Source organism: Emys orbicularis, chromosome 1 (assembly GCF_028017835.1).
Source record: "Emys orbicularis isolate rEmyOrb1 chromosome 1, rEmyOrb1.hap1, whole genome shotgun sequence".
Classification (NCBI taxonomy): Eukaryota; Metazoa; Chordata; order Testudines; family Emydidae; genus Emys; species Emys orbicularis.
The window spans coordinates 173829975-173851303 of NC_088683.1; the positions used below are offsets into that span (position 1 = coordinate 173829975).

General features: G+C 46.7%; 1 protein-coding gene across 1 annotated transcript in view; it reads left to right on the forward strand.

Moving 5' to 3' along the window:
• Window positions 1-21329, forward strand: part of LOC135891652 (OX-2 membrane glycoprotein-like) — a 32527-nt gene that overhangs the window by 304 nt on the left and 10894 nt on the right. Inside the window, exons 2-5 of the mRNA XM_065419271.1 lie at window positions 1527-1585; window positions 14831-14848; window positions 18508-18589; window positions 20615-20941. Of these exons, the coding sequence (XP_065275343.1) occupies window positions 1527-1585; window positions 14831-14848; window positions 18508-18589; window positions 20615-20941 (486 nt within the window). The remainder of the gene's footprint in view (window positions 1-1526; window positions 1586-14830; window positions 14849-18507; window positions 18590-20614; window positions 20942-21329) is intronic.

Sequence of the window (21329 nt, forward strand, 5' to 3'; positions counted from 1 at the left end):
TGCTGCAGGCTCTGCCCCCACCGGCATCCAAGCTCCCCACTTCCCCGCCTCATCCCCCGAGTGTTACAAGTTCCTGCCCCTCCTGCTCCCTCCCAGTGCTGCCCCCACCACCGAACAGCTGTTTGCCGGCACTTAACTTGCTCCAGGAGGGAAGGGGAGGAGCAGGGCCCCAGGGCACTCAGGGGAGGAGGTGGAGAAGAGGCGGGGGTGGAGCCTTGAGAAAGAGGGTGGAATCGGGGTAGGACGGAGCAAAGGCGGGGCCCCTGCACTCCCCCTACACATACCCCCCTGATGTGAGCCTCTCAGGGCAGGGGGCTGGGGTGGAGCAGGGATCACCCCCACGATCCCAGTCCACACCCCCCTGCCCTGACTCCTGCACCCCCCTCACACACCCTCAGCCCCCTGCCCTCCCTGACTCCTGCACCCCCCCACACATAACCAGCCCCCCTACACCCCATGCCCTGACTCCTGCATGCACACACATCCCCACCCCTCACACCAAATGGGAGCTCCTGCACCCCCCTCCCACATTCCCACCTGCACCCCTCACACCAAACGGGAGCTGCCCCAGGTAAGCACTCCACACCCCAACCTCCTGCCCCAACCCTGAGCTCCTCCTGCATCCTAACTCCTGGCCAGACCCTGCACCCCAACCCCTCAGCCCCCTCCTGCACCCTAACTCCCTCCCAGACCCTGCACCCCCAGCCCTGAGCCCCCTCGTGTACCCTAAACCTCGGCCAGACCCTGCACCCTAACTTCCTCCCAGACCCTGCACCCTCAGCCCTGAGCCCCCTCCTGCACCCTAAGTCCTGGCCAGACCCTGCACCCCAACATTTTTTTACATTTTTTTTTATAAAGCGCTCTTATCCAATAGTTAGCTAATGGTACAAACAATATTTGGAAAGATCATTAAGTGGTCCGCCGAGACCCTCAGCAATTTTCAAGTGGTCTGTGGAAAAATAAGTTAGACTACAAAAACAATCAAGGTACCTCACTTTATTTTCATTTACTTCCTATTACATATAGGAGGAGGATGAAGGGAAAAAAGAAAGAAAAACAGGGGTGGGGGGGGATAAGGGAGAATGTTCTTTTTCTTGGCTGGGTCCCAAGGAGGGGCCCCAAAAATGAAGCTGAGCACAGGGCCCCACTAACTCTAAATCCGCCACTGGTTCCCCGGGCTGCTAGCACTGCTTCTGGCTGGGAGGGCTGGCAGGGGGGCTTCTAATGGGGCACAGGCTCTCAGCTGCCCAGCTGGTGGGGGCATTGGGACCCTCACTAGACTCACTCTGCAGACAGCAATGCAGACAGCTCTCCCTCTCCTTCTCCCAGCCACAGAGCAGCAGCCCACACAGCTGGAAAACTTACATTTCCCACACCCTGGAGGCCAGAGGAAGGCGCGGGGGGAGGGCGGAGAGCGGGAGATCTGTTGTTCCAGCTCCGTAGGGACAGTCCTGTCGGCCTTCGGGGTCCTCCTGCGAGACCGTGGAGCAACAGTTCATTTTCCTGTGTGCACTCTCGGCTGGCAGAGACTCACGCTGTGGACCTGGAAGTTCCGTTTCCAAAGCCCTGTTCTTCCCAAAGAGAAGTCGAGGAGGAGGAAAACCAAGGAGCAGTAATCCGATCTCACTGAGGGTAAGGAGGCTGAAATAACAGGTATAGATTCTCCTCAAAGAAGGGCTAATCTGCGCCTGGAATCTCCTCAAAGAGCACTAATAATATTATAGTCTGCACATGTCCTTTTGCATCTGTGGCTTGGGTGGAGAGGGGAGGGGAAGCCGGTGACTGATGTGTATGAAAAACATAAGGTTAAAAAGGTGTTTGACAACTGTTTAAAAACAGCCTAAGGTGGTCTAAGCACCCTGGATGAAAACCAGTCTAGCTAGCAGGATATAGATATGAAACGGAGCAACTCATACAGTTTTTAGAGGTAGACAATATAAAGTATCTGTGTAACTTTATTTGTATCAGAGATTAAATGGAAGCATCTGATTTTTGCAGGGTAAGGTCTGGTGAGTTGTTAGCACCCTTCAGAGTATTAATTTGAGCAACCTATCTGGCACTCTTAGAACAGCTACCTAGATAGTCCTTTAAAACGGCTCTCTTTGCTCTTGATTTGTTGTAAATGTAACACAGTGTATAAAACAATTTTGCACATACAATTTATGAGAACTGCGTGGTAATACTAGTATAGATTTTTTTCTTAATTAACAGAAGGCCAGCTCCTCAGCTGATATATTTTGACATTTACTCTACTGAAGTCAAGGGTGTTACACCCACTTATACCCGCTGTGGGTCTGTCCCATTTTTTCCCCCCGGGGGTTGATTAGAGGTGGTCGATTTGATTGCATCTTATTTAGCTCACAAAGAGAAAATACCAGGGGTACTTAGCCTAAGGGAGAAAGCAATAACAAGAACCAAAGGCTGGATGCTGAAGCCAGACACATTCAAATAAAGCACAGGTTTTAAACCAGGTTTTTAACCACTGGAACAAACTACCAAGGGCAGTGGTAGATGCTTTGTCTTCAAATCAAGACCAGATACTTTACTATAAGATAAGTTTGAGCCAAACACAAGTTATTGGGTTCAATACAGGGGTAACTGGCAGAAATTTAATAGCCTGTGATATACAGGCGGTCAGACTAGAACAGGGGTAGGCAACCTATGGCATGCTTGCCGAAGGCAGCACATGAGCTGATTTTCAGTGGCACTCACGCTGCCTGGGTCCTGGCCACTGGTCAAGGGGCCTCTGCATTTTAATTTAATTTTAAATTAAGCTTCTTAAACATTTTAAAAACCTTATTTACTTTACATACAACAATAGTTTAGTTATATATTATAGACTTCTAGAAAGAGACCTTCTAAAAACATTAAAATATATTACTGGCACGCGAAACCTTAAATTAGAGTGAATAAATGAAGACTCGGCACACCACTTCTGAAAGGTTGCTGATCCCTGGACTAGAATGATGTGATGGTCCCTTCTGGCCTTAAACTCTTTAAATCTATAATTGAGTAATAAAATAAATAAATATAAAAAAATCCCACAAATAACACAACTTGCTGTGCATTTTTTTTAATAGTGATCTTTCAAAGAACAATAGATTTTATTTTAACTTCAGTTAATGACACACCAATTTGCATGCTTCTGAAAATTGGTGGGATTGAAATCAGTTACAATTGTAATTTGTACATGTTGTGATAATTCCATCTGTCCATCAGAATTTGTTACTAGAAGAGGTAGGGGGATGGGGAGAAGCTGTTGTAAGCCAATATATGTATCCATATCTAGCAAGTATATATTTGTATAATGATCTTTTATTTAATGGTGACCTAAATGGGGAAAGGAAAAGCATTTGCTGCTTTTTGATGTAAAGAAGACATGGAGAATGAGAGAGTGGATGCGGGATAGGGAAAGCTGAGCTTCTGTTTGCTTTATTTTTTAACTTTGGAAGTATCGGGAATAGAAAGTCTGGCTTTGCTGCAAGACTTGTCAGAGGTCTCAGAATCATTTCAGTGGGAGGTAATCAGTCTAGAACAAATAAGTCTTTTCAGAGAAGTGTTTCTCAGTTCTTCAAGTTAAATGGATGTTTTCAAGAAAAAACAACAAACAAGAATTTTAAACCTACTGAATGATTTAATAGAAATGTTTATGATCAGATTTCTTCCTCTCTGTATTTGTGAAGTCATAATTATGCCAATTTCTCAGTTGCCATAGTGTCTTCTAGGACACAAGACCAGAAGTTTCTAATATAGAAAGCTATACAGCAGGGAAAAAAGCCACCCAAACTTGTTTTTGAGAAGAATAGGAAATCACCAACGTCAATTTTATATATCAAACAAGGTTAAATCAATTTTTTTACACTTTTCATGTCCTCTATTAAACAAGGACCCAAACTATGCAGAGCAGTGGTTTGCAACTTTTTTTCATTTGCAGATCCCAAAAAATTTTTGAATGGAGGTGCAGACTCCTTTGGAAATCTTAGGCCTTGTCTACACTACGAGAGTACTTCGATTTTAGTTAATTCGACTATGTGGAATCGATATTACAAAGTCGAACGTGTGTGTCCACACTAAGGACAGTAATTCGACTTTGTGAGACTTGGTGAGTCCACACTAACGGGGCAAGCGTCGACATTGGAAGCGGTGCACTGTGGGCAGCTATCCCACAGTTCCCGCAGTCCCCGCTGCCCATTGGAATTCTGGGTCGAGCCCCAAATGCCTTCTGGGTAAAAAAATGTGTCGAGGGTGCTTTTGGGCACCTGTCGTCATCCGTCCGTCACTCCCGCCCTCCCTCCCTCCCTCCCTGAAAGCGCCGGCGGGAAATCAGTTCGCGCGCTTTTCTGATTACTGACAGCGTGGACGCCACAGCAGTGCGAGCATGGATCCCGCTGCGACCATCGCTGCAGTTGTGGCAGTTCTCAACGCCTCGCAGCTTCTCATCCACCTGTACCAGAGGCAGCTGCAGATAAATCATGAGAGGAGGCTACGGCACCACCGTGACGGCATGAAGTCGGACACTAGCTCCGACCTCTCAGAGATCATGAGACCCAGCGCCCAGGACATCTCGCTGTCACTGGGTCTTGTGGATACTGTTGAACGGCGATTCTGGGCCCGTGAAACAAGCACGGAATGGTGGGACCGCATAGTGCTGCAGGTCTGGGATGAATCCCAGTGGCTGCGCAACTTTCGCATGCGGAAGGGGACTTTCCTCGAACTGTGTGAGTTGCTGTCCCCTGCCCTGAAGCGAAAGGACACCCGGATGCGGGCAGCCCTGACTGTCCAGAAGCGAGTTGCCATAGCCCTCTGGAAGCTCGCAACGCCAGACAGCTACCGGTCCGTCGCTAACCACTTTGGTGTGGGCAAGTCTACCGTGGGGGTTGCTGTCATGCAAGTAGCCAAGGCAATCGTCAAGCTACTGCTATCTAAGGTAGTGACCCTGGGAAACGTGGAGCTCATCATAGATGGCTTTGCCGAGATGGGATTCCCAAACTGCGGTGGGGCTATAGATGGGACTCACATCCCTATCCTGGGACCGGACCACCAGGCCAGCCAGTACATCAACCGAAAGGGATACTTTTCCATGGTGCTGCAAGCACTGGTGGACCATCGGGGACGTTTTACTAATATCAACGTTGGATGGCCTGGCAAGGTTCATGACGCTAGGGTTTTCAGGAACTCTGGTCTGTTTAGACGGCTGCAGGAAGGTCTTTACTTCCCGGACCACAAAGTAACTGTTGGGGATGTGGAGATGCCTACAGTCATCCTCGGGGACCCTGCATACCCGCTAATGCCCTGGCTCATGAAGCCCTACACTGGCGCACTGGACTCAGGGAAAGAACTATTCAACTACCGGCTCAGCAAGTGCAGAATGGTGGTGGAGTGTGCTTTTGGCCGTCTCAAGGGGAGATGGAGAAGCCTACTCATTCGCTGTGATCTCAGCGAGACCAATATCCCCATTGTGATAGCTGCTTGCTGTGTGCTCCACAATTTGTGTGAGAGCAAGGGGGAGACCTTTATGGCGGGGTGGGAGGTTGAGGCAAATAGCCTGGCTTCTGATTACGCCCAGCCAGACAGCCGGGCGATTAGAAGATCCCAGCGGGACGCGCTGTGCATCAGGGAGGCTTTGAAAGCCAGGTTCCTGACTGAGCAGGGTCTCCAGTGACTGTTTACTTTGTGGACACAGATGCTGAACCTGCCCCCGTTTCTTTACCCAGTTACTGTTGACTATCCTTCCAAGTTACATACCCCCTTCCCCACCTTCCCAACAAATAAAATCTGTTCTGTTTTGTTAATGAACAAGGTTCTCTTTCTTACTGTTTTCGCGGGAATGTTTTAAACCGGGGACGCAGACTGTGGCGGGGGGCGGGTTTAGTGTTCTGATGCAAATGATGCTTCTAAACTCCGGGAATGACAGGCTCCGCAGTGCTGGATTGGTTGTTTCAACGCAGCCTGCCAGCAGTCCTGGGCGGGAATGCGTGTATGTGTCGGCCAAGTGACTTTCTGGCAGGGGGCGGAGGGTAACAGACCCCCTGCTGCGTGGCTCTGTGATCCAGGATAAGGACCGCGGCAAAAGATCTCTAACTGCCCTCCCCCGCCACAAAGTCACAGATCAACCCCCTCGCACCCCAGAACATGAAAACTGCCTCCCAGACTGACCAGGGTAACTGGTGACTGCACTGTGTATGTGTCCTGATGCTGGACCTGCCCCCGCCTCTGTAGCCTGCTACAGGTGACTGTCCTGTCCAAGTAACAAACCCCTTCCCCCCCTTCAGACAGAATCCCCTCTAAAAGACACTCTCGGAAACAGTACTTAACAGAAACAGATGTTTTATTATGAACCGCAGATGAAAAGGGGGGGGAGGAAACTTGGACGTGGGCTAGTGTGAGATGGGTAGGAAAGGACTTTTCAAACTTTGTGGAACGAGAGCCTTCCAGTGCTGCAGCAGTGTGCAGGGGCCGACTGAAAGTTTTAACGGCCCTTGCCGCCCCTCCTTCTTTGTACTTTTGGTGAGGGGGGTGTGGGACTTGGTGGCGGGGGAGGGCGGTTAGAGATAGACAGCAGCAGGGCTCTGTCCTCCTGCCTCCGGTCTTGCAGAACATCCACTAGGCGCCGGAGCGTCTCCGTTTGCTCCCTCATTAGTCCAAGCAGGGTTTGAGTAGCCTGCTGGTCCTCCTGGCGCCACCTCTCCTCCCGTTCCATGACTGCTCTGTGCATTTGTGACAAGTTCTCCCTCCACTGTGTCGTCTGGGCTGCCTGCTCTCGTGAGCAGTCCATAAGTTCATAAAACATGTCTTCACGCGTCCTTCTCTTCCTTCTCCTAATCTGCGCTAGCCTCTGGGAGTGTGATGCCAGGCTGGGTTGGGAGACAGTCGCAGATGTGTCTGTGGGAATGGGAGAAAGGGAGTGAATTCCTGAGACAGATAAATGAAGTTGCTAACAAAGAACATAGTCTTTCTCTGTGAACAACACCATGCACTGGACCTTTCACATGCGCACTCAGGACAAGGTCGAATTTTCGGCCCTCGCCTTCAGTGCCTGGGGTCTTGCAGTTGCGATCAGAGAAGCATTGCAGGACACCTCTACTTCTGTTGCAGGAAAGCATGGTAAGCCGTAGACTTGTGGCAGCTTAAAAATGTAATAGTAGCACTGGGCTCCTTTCGCACTGAATGCAAGGCCACTCTCTGCTGGCAGCAATCAGGGAAGCATGAGCTCTGCCCCTGTCCCACCACCTCGCGGCTGTCCCCGGGAAAGCTCCCTGTATGCTGCCCCTCTGCCGCCTCCACCGCGTGGCTGCAAAGCAGTCCCAATACTAACATTCCCCTCCCTAATTTAAAGCAGGGCGTCATGTGTGATATTACTCTGCTGAGGATCTCGGAGACCGAGAGGGGAAGGATGCTTCGGGAGACCATGCAGAGGCCAGGGCCGTATGCCGCCATGCTGTGCCGTGCCATGATCCCGGACTACCTAATGGACTCATGGCGTGGGAACGTGTGTTACCATGGTGGACCGAACAAGATCGCCCTGCCGCGGAACCTGATGCGCATGCTTGAGCGGTACCTCCAGGAGAGCTATGCCGAGCTATCCCAGGAGGACTCTCTGTCCATTCCCGGGCACATTGACCGTCTTTTCCTTTAAGTGCAGCATAAGGGACTACAGAGTGGAGCGTCCTGTGGTGGCCTAATCATGAATACCCGGACATTATTTGATTTTCTATACATAGTTAGGACTAAATAGTTGACTAAGCCAAATAAATCATGAACACCAAATTGCTAATATAGTTAATATTCCTGTTTTGTTATAAATAAAAGTTTCTATGTTTAAATGAGTGAATGAAAAGCCCATTCTTAACAATATAAATATTCCAGTTATGTTAAAATTAAATGTTTAGATGTTTAAAGCACTCACTGCTTGATCCTTCCCCTGATTCGGTGTCCGGGGTAAGGGCTGTGGACGGTTGGTAGGGGATCTCGGTAAGGGTGATGAAGAGCTCCTGGCTGTCGGGGAAATCAGCGGTGCAAGCGCTGTCGACTGCCTCGTCCTCCTCATCTCCTTCCTCATCTTCCCCGTCAGCTAACATTTCCGACGAGGAACCGGCCGTGGACAATATCCCATTCTCGGAGTCCACGGTCACTGGTGGGGTAGTGGTGGCGGCCGCACCTAGGATGGAATGCAGTGCCTCGTAGAAACGTGATGTGTGGGGCTGGGATCCGGAGCGTCGGTTTGCCTCTTTGGTTTTTTGGTAGCCTTGTCTCAGCTCCTTGATTTTCACGCGGCACTGCGTTGCATCCCGGCTGTATCCTCTCTCTGCCATGGCTTTAGAGATCTTCTCGTAGATCTTTGCATTCCTTCTTTTGGAGCGCAGCTCTGAAAGCACGGACTCATCGCCCCACACAGCGATGAGATCCAAGACTTCCCGATCAGTCCATGCTGGGGCCCTCTTTCTATTAGATTGCACGGCCATCTCTGCTGGAGAGCTCTGCATCGTTGCCAGTGCTGCTGAGCTCTCCACGCTGTCCAAACAGAAAATGAGATTCAAACTGCCCAGACAGGAAAAGGAATTCAAATTTTCCCGGGGCTTTTCCTGTGTGGCTGGTCAGAGCATCCGAGCTCGAAGTGCTGTCCAGAGCGTCAACAGAGTGGTGCACTGTGGGATAGCTCCCGGAGCTATTACCGTCGATTTCCATCCACACCTAGCCTAATTCGATATTGCCATTTCGAATTTAGTGCTACTCCTCTCGTTTTCGAGGAGTACAGAAGTCAAATTTAAAAGAGCTCTATGTCGAACTAAATAGCTTCGTGGTGTGGACGGGTGCAGGGTTAATTCGATGTAACGGCGCTAAATTTGATATAAACTCCTAGTGTAGACCAGGCCTTAGACATAGTCTACGGAGCTCCAGGGGTCCACGGACCACCAGGTTGAAAACCACTGTTCTATGGTAAGGACATTCTTTCACAGACCCATTACAAACAGTCTGTGGACCCCCCAGGGTCCCTGGACCACAGGTTGAAAACCACTGAAGTAGAGAGATCATAAACTACTAGCAGGAGTCCTAGGGTGGGCCAAAGACAGGACGTACCAGGCACTGGGACACAGTGGGGAGCAGCAGTAAGATTTAGAGATTGGAGTACTAGGACCAGAGCACTATCCCCCAGCTGCATGGAGCAAGAGCTCTAGGGATGACTTCCTCCCAGAGTAACGTCCAAAAGTACCCCCACTTCCAATCTGTTGGGAGGAACAGGAATTGTGCTTCACTCATCTCAGCTGCCTGCTGACATCAGCAGAACCTTTATTCCTGAGTGAACTGTAGTAACCATCACTAACCCTGTGCATTTCCTCTCTGTATCAAATGGCACATAGTGCCTAATTCCTGTGCAAATACATAAGCAGGAGACAGCGCTAGAAATTTCTTTACCCCACACTACCCCCATTCCTCTTGCAGAGGAGCAGAGGCCAGTCACAACCGCAACCCCTACAATCCCCATGATTAACACCATTAGTAACATTACCAGCCACAGAAAAGACAGGGCATGACATTAAAACACAATCACTAGTACTTTATTCTGACCACAACTTTATTGGCATGCTTACATGCCTATGTGACATCATATATCTAAGGCACTTATCTCTGTCGTACAGAAATACTCACACAATATGCAATTCTTCTTCTAGCCATTACCCTCAACACGGTTGGGTGTGCACTCTTTCAAATATCCATCAGTTGATTATGGCTGAATTATGGTTGGATTATGATCCACCAGTTGAATGTGGATGGTATTTGCTGTTTGGCAAATTCCTTATTCAGTTGTGTCATTGCTGGTAGATTCTAGTTTTATGGTTTTATTCCATGTGATGGAAAACCTTGGTCTAAGTTCAACCCTGGTATAACTGTTCTTCTCCATAGAGTTACATCAGGGATGAATTTAGCTCATTTGAAGCATAAAGACAGATTGTTCAAATCTGTATCCATCTGACTTAGCTGTGTTTATTTTAAAACTTGTATTTATTTTATATTGTGAGCTACGGCCTATGGCTAAAAGGCTATATTAATTAACCAGTAACTGATAGATTGTTCATTACTGTGTGTGTCTGTGCGCTACCATTTCCTCTAAAGATTTATTTGGGAAATGGAAAGAAGTTCTGTTTTTAAATTGCAGTCGCCCCCCCAAGAACAGAAGTGATAACAGGACACAGGAAATAACTTGCAATTAACTCTGTTTTCCAGTGCTTTCCTTGAATCTTGCTGAAAGCTCATAACTCTGAGTATTTACTTTCTTCACAGAAATTGTTCTCAGAAACAGTCAGTCGGTTTGGCTGATGTTGGTAATCCTTGCTGCACACTAGGAATATTGAAAAAGCAGTTTGGTTACTCTTGATTTCAGTTTAAATAACTAAAAGACACCTAACCAGGGCTCTAGGCACCATAACATACCACTTCATACAATTAAATCTCAGCAGCACTTGTTCAGGAAGCCAGCCAGCCTACTAGCCACACACACAAAAACTTCTTTTCTGCCCCTTCATCATTCTAGGAAGCGTACCTTCAGCCCTCTTCATGTCTGGTGAAAGAAATATCTTTTGTAGCATGCTTGGAAGGTTACCAAATTTCAGTCTATTTTAGGCAGAGGAATGAAGCAAGTTCCAGAATCCTAGCACCCTCATAGAGAATGTCCTGCTAGCTGGCACCTCCATTTTTTAGTGAAGGGAATCCAGTTGGAGTGCCGCTGTGGCATAGGAGCTGACTTTTTTATTTTTCTCCACTGCCCTGAGGCCCCATCCCCACTCTGCCCCCTCCCATGAAACCCCACCCTCACTCCGCCTTTTCCCACCCCCCTTCTGCCCTCCACTTGCTGCTCTCTGCGCTCCCCCAAGCCCCTCCAGGCACCAAACAGCTGATTGGCAGCCCCACCAAACAACTGATCTGTGGTGCTGGTGCAGTGCTGCTGAACATTTGTGGTTGGTGGGTGCTGAGTACCCACTATTTTTTTTTCTGTGGGTGCTTCAGCCCCGGAGCACCCATGGTGTTGGCACCTATGCCCTGCGAGACAACGGATGTGGCAGTATGATTCAGGGTGCAAGAGGTGATCCTTCAGCTAGTCCAGGTCCAGGCCATTTAGGTCTTTAGTAGTCATAACCAACACCTTAAATTCCACCCAGAAACCAACAGGCAGCCAGTGCAGATCCCAGAGACCTGGTGACATGTTCTCAGTGAAATAACTGCCTTAATAAAAAAGCAGCGACATTCTGCACCAGCTTCAGCATCTGAATGGTTTTAAGGTGTAGCCCCACAGAGTGCGTAGCACCAGTCTAATCTTGAGGTAACAAAAGCATGGGTAACAGTGGTACGGCCCACATCCATTGGGAAAGGTTGCAACTGTCTAGCCAGACGCAGATGATAAAAATCTGACTGAATTATTACTGTAATATAATCATAACACAGGAGTTGGAAGTGTCTAAAATCGCCCCCAAGTTGTGAATCCGACTAGCTAGGGCTGGTCAAAAATTTTATATCAACAGTGATTTTCATTGGAAAATTGCAATTTTGACAAAATAAAATTGTTTCACAAAAAGTGGTTGTTTCCTGTGGAAAACTTCCATTTTTTAATGAAATATTGAACACATGAAAACAAAAATGTTCCAATTTAAAGTGGCACCACCATGCTTTATGGGAGTGCTGATTTGGGTGCTTTATGCTTCTCTCTTTTCTATTGCCAGGGCTATCATGATGCACCTTGATCAACTATGTTGTACCCTCTCCCTTCACCAAGAGGTAGCAAGTGGTGCATCATGGAAAATGTAGTCCAACCACAGAGGCCAGTCCCTAGAAGAGAACAGGAGCATAAGTCACCCAAACTACAATTCCTATAAGGAACTGCAATGCCATTTTTTCAATAGAAATGTTTGTTTCAGCTGAAATACTTCATTTTTTAGTATTTTGCCAAAATGTTGAAATTTTTCCCAAGGGGTGAGGGGGGGAAGCTATTTTCTCACCAGCTCTTCTGGTAACTACTACTAGTTATTCCTAGCAGCTAACTGGACTGCTATTACCCCCACCATTTCCTCTGATTCCCCTAACTGACCAGCCTCACTTCAGTCTTGTTTGGGTTGAGCTTCAGCCAGCTCACTCTCATATATACCCCAGTCTCATTTAGACACTGGCTGAAGTCCTGAGTTGCATCATCTGGGTCTGACGAGGTGGAGTCATAGAGCTGGGTGCTTTCAGTGTACTGAAAACACTGTACTCCATGCCTTCTTGATGACCTCCTTAACACCCCCCTATACATTTTGAACAGGGGGGATGATGGAATGGCACCATGCGACACCCCATCTCTGACTCTCTGAGAAGAGGAATGATTGCCCACATCTATCCATTGTGAACTCTGAGAGAAAAAAACAAAGACACTGAAGAGCAACCCCTTCCACTCCTGTTGGGGTCACTAGGTGAGTTGTCAACCCTTGTGATCAACCAGGCAGCTGATGTATCTAATAATACTAGTGTGGACACCTGATCTTCATCCATTGCTAGGAAGAGATCATCCACCAGCACAGTCTCTGTGCCAAAGCAAGGTCCACACCAGATTGACAAGAGTCAAAGAGATCTAGGGCATCTAGTTACTGAGAGTTGTTTTTCCACAACCTTCTCCACAATCTACCCAAAAAGAGGTGATATGATCCTGATAGATGATTGGCAAGATAGTCAACATCAAATTATGACTTCTTGAGCAAAGGTTGCACTTATGTTTCCTTCAAAGCAATCAACTCCCTGCCCCCTCTCTCTGAGAGGCATTAACAATCTCCACAAGCAACAGATCCAGCGTTTCTCCACTGGTCTTCACCAGCCAGGAAGCACATGGATCTAAAACACAGGTTGTGGGATAAAGCTCTTTCAACATTTCAGTCCGTACCTCAGTGTTACGTTCCCCTGGTGTTAGCTGGACCAGTGATCTGCTAGGTCACTCCAATCCTTGACTCTGGGAGCCAGCCTTACCCTGCTCTGCTGTGAGAACCCCCACTCCTGGGCTGTTCACGCACAGCCTCTAGCATGTAAGCTGCTTGGATTGTGCAACTGAATGACACTAGCCAATATCTCCGGTGCCAGACACAACCCGGGGGAGGGGAGGGATAGCTCAGTGGTTTGAGCATTGTCCTGCTAAACCCAGGGTTGTGAGTTCAATCCTTGAGGGGGCCACTTGGGGATCTGGGGCAAAATCAGTACTTGGTCCTGCTAGTGAAGGCAGGGGGCTGGACTTGATGACCTTTCAAGGTCCCTTCCAGTTCTAGGAGATGGGATATCTCCATTAATTAACCCTAGGAACCTCCATCTTGCAGTGTCCAGTTATGCCCGCTGGACGCTGCAAGCTTATATGAGTTTGTCAATTTAACAAAGAAATTGATATGTACCAGGCTTGTTATCCCAAGGGGAGTCTCTGACACGCTTCAAACCAAGCAAACTGCTTTGGGTGGAATAAACAAATAAATGTATTAACCTACAAAAGATAGATTTTAAGTGATTATAAGTCAAAGCACCACAAGTCAGATTTGGTCAAATGAAATAAAAGCAAAACACATTCTAAGCTGATCTTAACACTTTTAGTGCCCTTACAAACTTAGGTGCTTCTCACCACAGACTGGCTGGTTGCCCTTCAGCCAGGCTCTCCCCTTTGATCAGCGCTTAAGTCCCTTGGTGGTGGTGTCTGTAGATGGAGGTGGAAGAGAGAGGAAGAGCATCACAAACATCTTTCCCTTTTATCATGTCCTTTTTTCCCTCTTGGCTTTGCCCCCACACTTCCAGGCCAGGTGAGCATTACCTCATCGTAGTCCCTGACTGACCAAGGGAAGGGGGGTGACTCACTCAAGAGTCCAACAGATCCTTTGTTGCTGCCTAGGCCAGTGTTCTTTGTTCCTGTGAGGTGGGGAGGGGTTTGTCCCATACGTGCCCTGATGAGGTGTGAACTGCCCCTCTGTTCCTGGAGAGTTTTGCTTGGGCTTGTTTTAAGCCATGAGGACACATTTTCAGCCTCATAACTATATGCATGAAATTACAATCTATAACATTACTATAACAACAATGCTCAGTGCATCATGAGCCTTCCGAAGACACCCGACATGACAAACTTTGCATTGGACACAACACAATCAGATTATAAGGATAAACATGGGGGTGCAGGGTGTTCCCCCGAGATACAGAGTGTCACACTCAGTGAGCATTACCAGCTGAAGATCTAGCAAACAAGACTAGGACCTTGTTCCCTCAAGACCTTGCTTGGTCACCATGGAAACAGAGAGCCCATCTCTAAGTTGACCAATCTTGTCCATACAATAACAAATAGTTTTCTCACAGTAAGAGGAACCCAGCTAGCTACTAAGATGAGACTATTAGAATTTATCAGACACTCTGTCGTCCAAAACAAATGTGCTGTCTGAGATTTTGAAGATGCTATGTTGGAGGAAAATACAAAGGATTTTGTTTTCTTTCTCTTCTGAATGTGGCAGATTATCTGTCAACCAAAGTGATCTGTGAGAAACAAGACAGTGAAGAGTGTGCCTAGGGATGGAGGATAAAAAGTATTATAGGATATGTCAATACTCTAATAAGGGGTCCCAGAGCCCGAACTCCAGCCCAAGCCCAGATCTCTACACTGCAATCTTATAGCCCCACAACCCTAGCCCTGTGAGTCTGAGTCAGCTGACACAAGCCAGCCACAGGTGTTTTATTGCAGTGTAGACATACCCTTAATGTTCTACTAAACCACCCAGGCAGTGGTCTGTCTGTGGAATACAATTCTCACTCAGAGTGTTCTGGAATATTTCTGGCTACATTAATTTCTGAGGGCAGACCATCAAAACAGGTCCTTTGCCCCAAAAGGAAAGATGAGCCCCAACCTCAAAGTGCAGGGGGTAATGGTTGATCTGTGACATGGGTTTAAGTGAAGTTACCTAGCCTCCAATCCCGATCCAAAAACCAGGTCCAAACTGTGATCAGCTGTCTCAGTTGAACCAATAAATGCCTGATCCATCAAAGGCCATGGTCCTCTTGGCACCCAGGAAATCCTAAACTGCCTTAGAAGATTTAAAATCTGCATGCAGATTGAAGTCACTGAGAACAACTGGATCAAATGCCACCATAGTGAGGAATGTTATTACTAAGTGACTTGGCAGTGCAGCAAGGCAAGCTGAATTTAACCAGGAACTAGATGTTTTACATCATCTCCTTACAAATGCATCATTGACTATATGCATTAAATGATTTATTAAATAGAATGCATGTGTTTGGAGAGTACCCTGATGGGCAGGTATTATTATTAACGATAATAATAAATAGTGGCTTATGGGTTTTTTTGTTGTTAAGCCCTAAGGGCTGATTGCGTGGCAGCAGGACTCTGGGTTCAAGGAGAGATTTTTTTTCAGTGATCAGGTGTCCTGGGAAACTGCTACTTTCTTAGGTACCTTTCCTCTCATTCTCTGTCTGTCTGTCGGTCTTTATCTTTTTCCTACTATCTCACTGGAGGGCACTTCTTATTTTTACTATGTCTCTTGTGTTTCCATTGACAATGCAAGAATTTTGTTTTTCTCCTGAGTAATGCTCAACTTCTTATTTTTCTTCTCACATCTGTTTCCTTCTCTGTTCCTGAAACGCAAACCCTTGCCTTGGGTGGGGTCACTCTCCAGAAAAGTGTATTTCTTTATCGTTGGAAAGTGTTCCCCACCCTACATTAATTTAATGTCCCTTTGTGAGCCAAGGAGGCTGAGAGGAGGTAGCTGTCACAGTGACAGTAAATGAATTAGAAGCTGTGTGCACAAGATGAAAGGCCCAGGACACAGTAGTATTTTGTTGGGATTCAGAGATGGAATGTTACTAATGAGGATGTCGTAATTATGTTGAATGCCTTTTCTTGGTGGTGGCATAGCAGGTCCACATATCAAGAAGAAGGTGAAAAACTTTCACACTACATATGCCGTCTGGAGAAACTACTACGTAAGGTACTGGTAAAGAAGGGAATGATCAGGTGAGGATGGAGCAAGTACTGAAGGGTGCTTTGTCCTGGCAACCTGATAGCCCTGAAGCTGCAGCTTTCTGATTCACTTTGGAATCCCCCCCTCCTTCTCCAGACTGGTACGGAATATCAGGGAAGAGGAGTATCAACTGGCTGCTCGGGAAGCTGGCCGCATACCTGCAGCTTCTGTATGCACTCTTACCGCTGTGGCTCCTCATGATGAAATAGCTGACCTAAAGAAGGGCCTGCTGTGTCTAACTGAGCAAGTTACTCAGCTACTTCAGCTGAATACTCTTGTGGAAAACCTGACAGATTCTGTCAGTTACAAAGGAGGGATGCCCTTCTGAGAACCAATGATGCAGTGGCTGATATTACCACCCGTCGTTCAAGAGGCTCTGTGGAAACTACTTGTCGAAGTGACTTCTTCTGATACAAGTGTGGGGAGAATGGTCATACAAAACAAGACTGTGAAGCGGAAGAAGTTTTACAGAAAGTCGCCCGCAAGCTTATCCAAGCCAGAAAGAATTCGGAAAACTTCAGAGAAGCCCAGTGAAGGAGTGAACTGGGGCATCAAGGAAGGTACGCTCCACTAGGTGCCACCAACAGGTTGCTAGTAGCTGGAGGGATTTGCTCCCAGGACTGCTCAGTCCAGCTCCCATTGTCCCTGTTCAAGTAGAAGGCATTTATGCTCACGCCCTTCTGGACACTGGTTCGCAGGTCACCATTCTATATAAAATATTTTACAACACCCACCTTCGTCACTTGCCTATCCAACCCTTAGATAATTTGGAAATCTGGTGGTTGAGTAATCAAAAATACCCATATGAGGGATACTTGTCCATTCAAATTGAGTTCCCACTGTCCATTCTGGGAGTTCCCGAGAAGCTGGACACTTTAGTCCTAGTGTGCCCAGACCCCTGTGTCAAGAGTAATGTCTCAATCTTGGTTGGAACCAACACCAGTCTGCTCCGGTGATTTTTCAAAGTATGCAAGGAAACCATGGGGGAACAATACATCAATACCTTCCCTATCACCCTAACATACGTGAAGCCTATAAATGCTTCCAAGGAGAATCTCTTTGTTTCTGATGAGGATGCCAATAGGTATGGCAGTGTGTGGTACTCACAGAAAAGAACTGTCCACATACCACCCGGTGGCACCCATCAAGTGACTAGGATCCCTAAGTTTCCTGTTCAGCCTACAGGTCAGTTGTTGTTATTGGAAACACCAGAGGTAATGTCTCTACCTGGAGGATTTGTGGTCAGGCCTGAGGTGCAAGCGGCTACGGTAGTGTCTACTAGAAGGATCACAGTTACTGTTAGAAATGTATCTGTTCACAAAGTGATCATTCGGCGTGGGACAGTGATTGCCCAGTTGTTCCCAGTTGATGTACTACCTCAGATGCATATTGCAGCAGTCAAGAGCAACACTTATGACTTGACACCCGATTGTTTTGATTTTGGAGATTCCCCTATCCGTCTAACTGACTCTCAACCTTTTCGAGAATGATCCCGTTGCCTGGCCCCAGCCGACATGGAAGATGTTCAGAGACACTTACGTGACTTGATGGCCACTGGAATAATTTCTGAGTCACGAAGCCCGTATGCCTCCCCAATTGTTGTAGTGAGGAAGAAGAATGGATCTGACAGAATGTGTGTAGCTTATAGAACTCTAAATAAGCGCACTGTACCAGACCAATTTTCAATGCCGAGGATGTCCTTAACTGCTTAGATGGAAGTAAATGGTTTACTGTATTAGATCTTCTCAGTGGATATTATCAAATACCTGTGAATAAGGTGGATAAAGAGAGAACTGCTTTTATGTGTCCACTTGGATGTTACCAATTTGAGAGGATGCCCCCACGGCATTTGTGGGGCTCCTGCTACCTTTCAAAGATTAATGGAGTGAACAGTTGGAGACATGAATCTCCTGGAGGTCCCTGTCTACCTGGATGACCTAATTGTTTTCCATGCATATAGGTGCTGGGTGCACAAACATGATTTACATAAGAAAATGCCTATTTTACATACAGTGCATGTGCAAAGGTTTTTGTGGTGCAACTGGCGGGTAGTATCGAACCAGGGATCTCTGGAGCTTAGTGCATGAGCCTCTACCACATGAGCTGTTAGCTAAGGCTATAGAGCAGACTTATTAATTGCTCTCTCTTTAAGTGGTCTCAGTGCCACTAGATGGGACAGAACATCACACCCAGAAGGTGTGTGAGTTACACATCCTTAGAGGTTGTTTGAAATTCTAGCTCTAAATGTGGAACTTTGGGGGTGGGCGGGAGGAAAGAGATTTAACTTCAGGTAACTTTCCAGCTCCTACACCGCAATCACATTTGGTAGTGTAATGGAGCCTTTAGAATGGACTTTCTCTGCAGTTTGCAAATGTGTTCCTGTCACATCCAAGAGCGGTCTTGTCATGGCTCCATAAATGGGAGCATTATCATTGGAAATAGATCTACTGTTAAGCCCATAACTTCATGTATCAAATTTCTCTTGCATCTCCAGATGAAAGAACAGATCAGTTCTCAGATGACTTACCAAGGTCTGATTTTGAGTGTGGTCTTTATCATGCTCTGCAGGACAGAAGGTAAGGCCAATGGAATTTCCTCTCAGATTTCTACAAGGAGTGTGGGGGCTGGTCTCTGATTCCTGAGGCTCCATCAGTGAAGTGAAGTGACACCTCGCTGGGTCCTCTAAGACAGAGATTCTTAAACTGGGGGACACGGAATGTATTCTGGGAGCTGGCTGCCTTCAGAGCTGGGTTGCCGGAGAGCAGTGGCTGCTGGTCGGGCACCCAGCTCTGAAGGCAGCAACGCCAACGCTAGCAGCACAGAAGTAAGCATGCCATGGCATGGTATTACCAACCCAAGATGGAATTGCTCTTCTCCAAAAAAAAAAAAAAAAAACAGGTACAGCCATCACACCAGTAACAACAGTGTGATGCCAGTAAGCAGTATCTCACTTAAAATTTACATTACTATATACTTAAATGGCTCTGTTTGAATCAATGCCTTAATGTTTTTACTATTTAGTGAGAGTTGCATGTTGATTTTTTTTTATCAGTATGTGTACATGTGTGGCAGGGGTGAGGCGTAAACTACTACAGACAGAAGGAAGGGGGACGCAAGCAAATAACTTTGTGAACCACTGGTCTCAGAAACCAGTTAATCTAAGTCTCCCTCTTTTTCTGTGTGCATAGATAATTTAATGGATTCTTTCTCCATCTGATTCTGTGGGAATGGCTTTGGGTCTCTCTTGCTATCCAGTCTTCCTCTAACTATTTATTAGAAAAAAAAATCTGTTGGGAGAACCGGAAGCCATATGTGGATTTAATCAAGTGGAGGTAGGTGTTTAGAGGGGTCGGTAAGGAGGTGCAGTAAGTGGCTTTCCCTTTTTGATGGTCTAATAAAGATGGAGGCCAAGGACCTCAGCTGGTGTAAATCAACAATGCTCCATTGAGGTCAATAGAATAGCCCCATTTTACACCTGCCAGTTATCTGGCCCAGAAAGTCAGCAAGAGATTTCTAAGCATGAGCGAAGGTGATATTTGTCTATTTCATATATTGTTTTATATCACTATAGCGGACACAGTGACACAGAAAAACGTGGTGAAGGTGGGTGGCAACTGGACCTTGAGCTGCCTCCTGATGGGATCACATGATATTCTGCAAGTTACATGGCAGAAGAAAAATACTGGAGTGAATGAAAATTTGGCCACATACAGTGTATCTAAAGGAGTAAATATTGTTGAAACATATCGAGGTCGATTAAATTTCACACGCCTGTCACTAAATGATACGGCCATTACCCTCTGGAGAGTTACAATCCAGGATGACGGATGTTACACATGCCTCTTTAATACCTTTCCCTCTGGAGCCATCGTACAAGACACCTGCTTGACTGTCTATGGTGAGGTTCTCTGTGGGGCAAAATCTCTAAAGGGAAGGGAAGGTGTTTTCTATTGGCAGCATTTGCTCGCAGTATTCACTGGTCAGTTGCATGAAGAACTCCAACACTGGGAACTTCCCAACAGCAGTACCATGTCTGTATTAGCTGGAACTGCGTTAGAAGAATACCTTTCTTTTTTATCAATATGTGTACGTGTGTGGCGGGGGTTGGGCGTAAACTACTACAGACACAAAGAAGGGGGGCACGATCAAATAACTTTGTGAACCACTGCTCTCAGAAACCATTTAATCTCAGTCTCCCTCTTTCTCTGTGTGCATAGATAATTTAATGGATTCTTTCTCCATCTGACTCTGTGGGAATGGCTTTGGGTCTCTCTTGCTATCCAGTCTTCCTCTAACTTCTTATTAGAAAAAAAAATCTGTTGGGAGAACTGGAAGCCGTATGTGGGTTTAATCAAGTGGAGGTAGGTGATTAGAGGGGTTGGTAAGGAGGTGCAGTAAGTGGCTTTCCCTTTTTTGATGGTCTAATAAAGATGGAGGCCAAGGACCTCAGCTGGTGTAAATCAACAATGCTCCATTGAGGTCAACAGAATAGCCCCATTTTACACCTGCCAGTTATCTGGCCCAGAAAGTCAGCAAGAGATTTCTAAGCATGAGCGAAGGTGATATTTGTCTATTTCATATATTGTTTTATACCACTACAGCGGACACAGTGACACAGAAAAACGTGGTGAAGGTGGGTGGCAACGGGACCTTGAGCTGCCTCCTGATGGAATCACATGATATTCTGCAAGTTACATGGCAGAAGAAAAATACTGGAGTGAATGAAAATTTGGCCACATACAGTGTATCTAAAGGAGTAAATATTGTTGAAACATATCGAGGTCGATTAAATTTCACACGCCTGTCACTAAATGATACGGCCATTACCCTCTGGAGAGTTACAATCCAGGATGACGGATGTTACACATGCCTCTTTAATACCTTTCCCTCTGGAGCCATCGTACAAGACACCTGCTTGACTGTCTATGGTGAGGTTCTCTGTGGGGCAGAATCTCTAATGGGAAGGGAAGGTTGCAGGAAGCATATATATATATATATATATATATATATATATTTATAATTTTACATAAATTTTATATAAATAAATATACGCAGCATTTGTTCGCAGCATTCACTGGTCAGTTGCATCAAGGACTCCAACACTGGGAGCTTCCCCACAGCAGTACCATGTCTGTATTAGCTGGAACTGCATTAGAAGAATACCCTATCTATTGCTGCTAGAGGGACTCCAGCAATGTGAGCTGCCTCTCTGCAGGCCCATGTTACTGCATGTGGAGACTCTCACTGTGAGCGTTCTTACTTTAATGTCCTCTGAGTGCCGGCTAAAACTCATGGAGGGGGAACTTCCTCCCTGCA